This window comes from Gracilinanus agilis, chromosome 3 (assembly GCF_016433145.1).
Source record: "Gracilinanus agilis isolate LMUSP501 chromosome 3, AgileGrace, whole genome shotgun sequence".
Lineage (NCBI taxonomy): Eukaryota > Metazoa > Chordata > Mammalia > Didelphimorphia > Didelphidae > Gracilinanus > Gracilinanus agilis.
Genome location: NC_058132.1, coordinates 82,370,400 through 82,378,592, shown reverse-complemented (window position 1 = coordinate 82,378,592; position 8,193 = coordinate 82,370,400). Strand labels below are relative to the sequence as shown.

Below are 8,193 nucleotides of genomic sequence, written 5' to 3'. Positions count from 1 at the left end.
GGCAATGAGATTTAAGTGATTTGTGCAGGGTCACACATCTAGGAAGTTTCTGATGTCAAATTTGAACCCAGGACCTCCCATCTCTAGGCTTAACTCTCTATCTGCTGAGCCACCTGGCTGCCCCTGAGACCAATTCTTGATGAAAACATTCTGGCTCACGTGTAAGCACTGGCTCCTTTTCTGTCTGTTCCCCCACCACCTCCTTAATGATCCTATTTAATGATCCCCGAAACTGAAGTCAGGATGACCTATATGGGAAAATTGGGACAGCGTTTGCCTTTCAACAGACTTAAGGAACCATTTTCATTTCCTACAGTCTGTCAGAGATTTCCTTCAGTAGCTCAGTAATCACATCTCCTGCTTCCTTCAGGACCAGAGGCTGTAGGAGGCTGGGCCAGATGTCTTGACTTCATCAAGAACAAGTTCCCACCTTTTTACTTCTCTTGGCTATCAGCTCCCTCCTCATCATGTATGTTCTGTCCTTTGCACTGAAAAAGCCATTCTCCTTGACACAGAAAATGGAAGCAAAATGGGAATGGATTAGCCCTGGCTTATTATCTCTGTTGTCAGTTATTATCGTCCCCTCTAGCTCAAGTAAAGGTCCTATCCCTTCTTTGATCTTTTTTCTCTGTATATAGTTTTAAAAAAAAAAGAAGCTGTGTGTGTGTGTGTGTGTGTGTGTGTGTGTGTGCTTAGCTTCTCCTCACCAGCCTTAGCTCATTCTGAGCTTCAGCATTTCTGATACTATTTTTACAGGACCATGCTGTGCTGTTATATTCATCCTCTGTTACCTGGTCTTGCTTTCATTTTCTGTATTTTTCTTTTTAAAGTCTAAGTTGGGGACAGTTAGGTGGCTCAGTGGAGAGATAGCCAGACCTGGAGATAGGAGTCTTGGGTTCAAATGTAGTCTCAGATACTTCCTAGTTGTAAGACCCTGGGCAAGTTGTTTAACCCCAATTGCCTATCTTCTACCACTCTTCTGCTTGAAATGAATAGTATTGATTCTAAGACAGAAGATGAGGATTTTCTAAATAAATAAATAAGTCCCAAGTTGTTTGGTATGTTGCTTCTATTGTTAGGAATTCATATCCAGTGCTCAGACACCTTTTTTGTTTTGTTTTGTTTTGTTTTTTGGGTCAAATTCATTTTATTATGCTCCATGATGAATTGCCACCAGTGCAACATCCTATTCACTGTACATTTCAAAAATTCACATACTAAACAAAATTTCAGTTGATAAATGGAAACTTGAATGATTGAAAGTCTTTATGAATCTCATACATGCAATAAGTGGTTAGCTGATATTGTCTATCACGTAGCATTTGGATACAAAAAGCCTCATGCTAGTTTGTTAAATGCTAAGGCTATTCAGACAATATGTAATTGGAGTATATATGCAAGGCTTTCAGACAATATGCAGGGATAGTGAAGCTCAACACTATGAAAACACTATCTTCTGCCCACAGTGCAAATGGTGAAGTGCTGAAACATGCAGCCATTACATCTTAGCAGATTAGTTTCAGTCTTCATGCCTGGACTGAACTATAGATCTCCTATTTTAAACCAATTGTAATCTGGACTTTGTGCAACAAAGAACATCCTTTGGTGCCCCCTCACCTCCACCCCCAGTCAAATGCCATCCTTGGCAAATGATAAAAAAAATAGCTTTTAAAATTATATTTTCAATGTAAAAAATAAACAGCCTGACATTCTCTTTCCAAAATTCTTTTAAAAGTTGGGATTTCTTAATAAACATTATGTATTGATGTTAATTACAGAAATCCTAAAAGCTAGCTTTTCCTTTTGAAATCACATGCCTGCAGGACATTCACTTGGAAATGTCCAATAGGTAATTAGTAATGTGGGAGGAGAGCTCAGGAGAGAGACCAGGGCTGGAGATTTTGATCTGAGAGCCATTTACATAGAGAGATGATGATTCCATGGAAGCTTGATGACATCACTACTTCAAGAAATGAGGGAGAAAGAAGAGGACTAGGAACAAAGTCCTTGAGCATCTCTACAATGGTAAGGAAGAATATTTGACACTGATGATGAGCCAGCAAAGGGGTCAGAGAAAGAATGGCCAAACAGGTAGAAGGAGAGCCAGAAGAGGGGACCAATATCATAAAAACTCAGGCAGGAGAGGGGTGGTGAAGGGTATTCAGAAATGCTGGAGAGAAGTCAAGAAAGATAAAGATGGAGAAGAAGGCACTGGGCTTACCAACCAAGATATCATTCTTAACCTTAGAGAAGGGCAATTTCAGTGGTGTTAGGAGGTCAAAAGGCAGATTGCAGGGGGCAGCTGGGTATCTCAGTGGTTAGAGTGTCAGGCCCAGAGACAGGGGGTCCTGGGTTCAAATCTGGTCTCAGATACTTCCTAGTTGTGTGCCCCTGGACAAGTCACACTCCCATTGCCTAGCCCTTACTACTTTTCTGCCTTGGAACCAATACATAGTATTGATTCTAAGGCAGAAAGTAAAGGTTTAAAAAAAAAAGTCAGATTGCAAGGGGTTGGGTGAGTGAGTAGAAAGAAAGAAGCTGGCTTGAGGGTGGGCAGAGGCTCTCTAGGTTCCTTTTAGCTCTGCATCTGTATGGGGCTTTTTTTCTTTTTTAATTCTAAACCTTGTTGACTAGGTTTCTAAAGTTTTATAGCTTTCTTCCCCTGTAAAGGGCCAACTGAGATCCCTAGGGATGCCTCACCTGTTTTCAGTCTTCTTTTGGGTGTTGACTTATCCTGTTAGATGGTAAGCTCTTTGAGGGAAGGTACTTTTTTTGTCTTTCTTCGTATCTGATTCCCCAACACTTAGCACAGTGCCAGGCACTAGCATGTGTTTTTAGTAAGTGTTTATTGACTAGTTTATCCACAAGGCAATTTCAGTTAGTGAACAGGCATTTATTAAAAACACCTGCTATGTGTCAGGCACTCTGCTAAACCTGGGGATACAAAGAAAGACAAAAGACCATCCCGGCTCTCCAGGAACTTATTGGAAGAGGTAGTACTAGGGATGGAAGAGGTAGGAGTGGGAGGAGGCATTGGGAGCCAAAGGGAACAGGACAGGACCATCTAGTAGGTGGTGTTTCAGCAGAGCTTTGAGAAAGCAGTGAAGAGGGATGACATTTCTAGGCATGAGGAACTGCTTATACAAAGGCATTGAGGTGAGAGATGGCATACTGGGAAGGTTCCTGTCCTCTCCTCCTCTTCACGCTCTAGAATCCTTACACAGTGGTCCTGATCAGTTCTCTCTCTTATCATAAATAATTAAATTCAACAAATGGTAATCACCTACCAATAATAAGATCCCATGTTGAGCAGTACAAATACAAAAGATGAAATATTTTCTCTTTCCTTTCCTCCTTCAACAGTCAAGATGTTTGCAGTACAGTCGGGGCCTCCTGAACCCCCATTCCTGGGGGGCCCACCTGCCTCTGTGTCTCAACATGACTATGAGCCTGATAGTAACTCCAACTTTGTGGCCAGCACCTATGATGCCAATGAGAACTGGAGCCGGGCACTTGGTGGAGCCAGGGCTTCTGACCTAGGCAGCGGGGAGCTGGCCCTCACACAGAACCTGCCCTCGGACAACCAAGCTGTCCTGGGCAAGAGGCAGCCCTCTGCCCCTGGGCTCCCGGGCTCCCCGCCTGATGACTTCTTCCTCCCCACAGTAGGGGAGATACGCAGCCCACCAGAAGGGGCTGAACTTCCCATGGCTGCAGGGCCCAAACCAGAGAAGGATGTCAGAGTGGAAGCCACAGCTGCTGCTGGCTCCCCCTTGGAAGACATCGGCTATGCCAGCAGCTCCCTAAGTGTAGACAGTCCTGATAGCAGTCCAGGGCCCTCCTGGGACACCCTCAGCCCCTGCCCTGGCCCCCCAGAGCCTGGCCCAGCCCCTGACACCTTCCTCCCCACTGTGACCCAGGCGGTCCAGCAGCTGCTGGCTCGGGAGCGATACAAGGAGCAAGAGAAGGAAAAACACCACGTTCACCTGGTCATGTACCGTCGTCTGGCTCTGCTCCAATGGATCCGAGGCCTCCAGTGCCGGCTGGCCGGCCAACAGGCCCGGCTGCAAGAGAGCTTCGACACCATCCTAGACAACCGGAAGGAACTCATCCGAGGCCTCCAGCAGGGGCTGCCACCACGTCCTCAAGACAGAGGCTGAACGCTGATCTTCTCCCATCTTCCGTCCCCTACTCCTCCCCATTCTGTGACCCATTGCTTCTTAAATTCAGTCTCACTCCTGGACCAAGCTGTGCTCAACTATCCAAGGACTCATGATTTTCTTTGGTGGATTCCTTGCTTTTCCTCATTTTCCCTTCCACTCTATAACTGCTTCATAGAAAGGCTCCCAGCACCACCATAGCCCTCCCCAGACACCCTGTGCTTCCCTGCTAGTATTTTCAGATTATCCAGAATTTGAGTAATCTGAATTGTTCCTCCCATCACTCCCTACAGGAAAGAGATTGATCAGCTGTGGCTGCCCTGCATACAGGCATAGCTTGTCTGAACTGGGAAAGCCTTAGATGCTTCTGCTTCAGACCTCTCAATGGGCAGATGGGGAGACCACAGTCCAGGAAGGGGAAGGAACCTGCTCAAAGTCACATTAGTGAGTTGGTAGCAGAAATGACATTGGAAACCAGGGCTTCTGGTTCCTGGGTTTGACTTCTAGTTCTGCCTCCTAAACCAGATTCTTTACCTGAATTCTGACCCCACAGCCACCTAAGAAAATGGTTATCAAGAATATTTATTTATGATTCATCTCAATAAAAAGGAATGTACATTTGTAAGTGAGAGCATAATGAACAGAATGTTTGAAATGTTGGGAAAACACTCTCTGTCTCTGTGTCTTTTGTTCTGAGCTCAAAGAATTTTGGACTTTGAATTGATTTGATAGCATTTCTTTAAAGCACATAATAGGGCTGGCAAAACCCAGAATGCCAGGACTGATGAGTTAATGAATGATGTCTAAGGAGGCTCCCTGGCATGGGACAGTCCCTTAGATCCCTGGATAAACCAAGACCCTGAGTCAGGGAAGAGCTATTCCACCCATTCAGTTACTGGGGACTGGGAGGGAAATACATTGTCCATCACTGGAGGCACTCAAGTAGAAGCTAGATGTTGGAGAGAATATTCCTGTATAGTTATGACTGGAAGACAGATTCATAGAATCTTAGAAGTCATCTACTCCAACCCCATCATTTTACAAATGAGAAAACTGAGAACCTGAGAGATCAAATTAGTAAATGACAAAGATGGAGATTTTATTATATTCTGATTCCAGCTAGATGGTGCAGTGGGTTTAGATTCAGGAAGACTCATCTTTGTGAGTTCAAATCCATCTTTGGACACTTAATACCTCTGTGACTTTGGACAAATCACTTAGGCCTATGTCCCTCAGTTTCCTCATTTTTAAATGAACTGGAAAAGGAAGTGGTAAACTACTCTAGGATCTTTGCCAAAAAAAAAAAACCCAAATGGAGTCACAAAGAGTCAGATACAACAAAAAATAAAATAACACTGTTTCCAAATTCAGTGATCTTATTAGACATGCTCTGAGGTCCCTTCCAGCTCAGATTCTATAATTCTATGAATAAGAACATTTGAACATTCGCTTGTGGTTGTGGTGATGATTGATGCTGCCTTAGGGTCTCAGTTTTCTCATCTATCTGTAAGGTGAGGAGGTTGGGCAGGGGGTTCTCTGGAGATAGGTAGCAAGGAAAGGGTAAAGAAGGGGCACAGAAAGGAAAGTCCTTGGGGACCTAGGTATTTCTTATATCTTCAGTTCAGTGTCTGCCCTCAGGTTGTCAGGCACCTCCCTCATTCATCTTTCTATTTTAATGTTTCTCCTAAGAGGAGACTGAGCTTTGGGCTGTTTGTTTTCCAAGAAATTTCTCCTCCTGATTTCTGATTGCAGGAGCAACCCAACCAGAACTGGGTTCTATGAGGTTAAAAGAGAAAGGCTAGACAGAGGCTCAGTCCTCAAGGACCTGTGTCTGAGCAGGAAAGATAGTCCTATCTGTATGAATTTATAGCAGTGGTTCTCAAACTTTTTTGGCCTACTCCCCCTTTCCAGAAAAAATATTACTTGGCGCCCCCTGTCACATACTATCACCGCCCCCTTATAGTTATTCACTGCCCCCGAATGCACCTGTGGCCATCACCGCCTCCCTGGATCTCTGCAGCACTCACCAGGGGGTGGTGGCACCCACTTTGGGAACCACTGATCTATATGAAATATAAAAATACCCTGTCTGTTATAAAGGGAGTCCAGAACCCCAAACAGACCCATAAGGGACACTGAATACTACAACAGAGATAGACTTATAGATGGGAAGAGACATCTTGGTCAACCCCCTCATTTTACAGGTGAAGAACCTGAGTCCCAGTGACTTGCCCAAAGTCACACAGGTTTTAAGCATCAGAGCCAGGATTTGAAACCAGATCTTGTGATGGCAGTTAGTTAGTACTTTTGCCACTGTACAACCCTCCCTCCCACTGAAATTCTAGCTGATGCTGCATCGTGATATGGATTTAACTCTGGATTCTCAAAAGCCATGCCATCAGAACACAATCCCTGGTAGTTTGCTTTCCAAGAAGTCTTCTAAAAGGCTTCATGGTACATGACATACCCTATGGCTTTGGTCTGAGGACTAGTCTAGAGAAGTCTGAAAGGCTCATTACCAGGTTGCCCTCCAAAACATACATTTCCCCACCCTAGTCTGTCTGGAAGACCATATCCTAAACTCTACAGGGAATGAGATGCTCTGTATTCATGGAGGGAAGTCACCACACAGATGAAATCACTTCTTGAAATGTGAAGACTCTTAAACCAGTATAATCTGGGCAGAGGCCTTCTGTGGAAGCTGTCCTCCCCAGGTGCCTTCCAGAGATCCCCAGAGGGACTCTAGAGATGCTATTCAGTAGAGATTGGGCATGCCAGAGATCCTCAGAATAGGAGATGGGGACTCCAGAGACCCCTAGAGGAGAAGATGGAGAAATCAAAGGCTCATAGGTTCCTTTCATTATGGCCACTGGGAGTCCCCCCAAAGAGTGGACTTTCCCAGAAGATTTTGGGTCATTCATATGCAAGTAGAAGAAAGGTGCATTGGCTCAGTGCATTGGGAATATTGAAAACATGGGAGGATTCTCTATAGAACTAAGCTGAGGCAAGTGTTGGTAGTCAGGTGGGCTTCCTGGAAGTAATGGTCTGGCTCTGTGGTAGGGGATGGGAGAGGCAGAGTAGAGAGAAGATAATTGAGGCAGATAGGGACATAGAACTCAAAAGCAGGAAGGATTATGGAGTCCTTCTTCCTTGAGGTAGTGAGAGAAGGACATCATTTTCTTTGGGAGGTAGAAAACCTGGGCAAAGGTGTTTGTCTCAGAATAGGAAGGAGGGTCAGATCTGTTGAAAAACCCAGTGTCAATGTTAAATCCCTCTTGTGGCAAAGGAAACCTCTTCCTTTGGGCCCAAGACTTTGGGATCAGCTGCTAAATGAAGAAATTTCAAATGGTGGATGATAGAAATTGTCCTTCCACTCTGGATTCCCCTCCTCCATTTTTCATTAACCTCAGAACCCAAACAAGCACCAGGAAACTCTCACCAGGAACAGATGCCCTTCCTTCCCTCATTCCTTTATCTATTCTTCCTTTTCTTTTCTCCTCTCCCTCCTCCACTTTCCTGACTCAGGGAACATTAGAGCCTAGGATTTATAGTTTGAAGAAACCTTAAAGGCCACTTATCATCTTCATCTTGTCAGAAATAGAAACTCAGAGAGGGGAGAGGGGAAGTGATTTGCCCAAGGCCATAAGGGTAATAAAATGGCAGCTTTGGGACTTTCTAACTCCAAACCCCACACATATGCTTCTCTACTCTGGGTTAAATAAGCCAAGGTCCTTCAACTTATCTTAACATGACAATCTCCTATCACCTCAATCACCTTCTTCTGGACATCAGCTTAGACTCTTTTTAAAAATTTTTTTCATAATTTATTAGTTTTTCAACACAGTTCTGTCTACAATAAGTTTCTCTTTATTTTACATTTGTTGTCATCTCCCAGTCTCATAGCATCAATGCAGATGATAGCATCAACTACCAAAATGCACAAAAATAGGCTTTTCGCCTTGTACAGAGTGGAAGTCTACTAAATTTTATCTCAATCAAAGGAGGGGGGAAGCAAACCAACAGATGAAGTCCTGAG

At 44.3% G+C, this 8,193-nt stretch overlaps 1 protein-coding gene across 1 annotated transcript; it reads left to right on the top strand.

Annotated features, from left to right (window-relative positions):
- The first annotated feature begins 3,363 nt into the window (after window positions 1–3,363).
- Window positions 3,364–4,825, top strand: C3H1orf216 (chromosome 3 C1orf216 homolog). The gene has a single exon (XM_044671511.1). It carries the CDS (start codon window positions 3,369–3,371, stop codon window positions 4,155–4,157), a length of 789 nt encoding a protein of 262 aa, XP_044527446.1. The 5' UTR covers window positions 3,364–3,368; the 3' UTR covers window positions 4,158–4,825.
- Window positions 4,826–8,193: the final 3,368 nt, after the last annotated feature.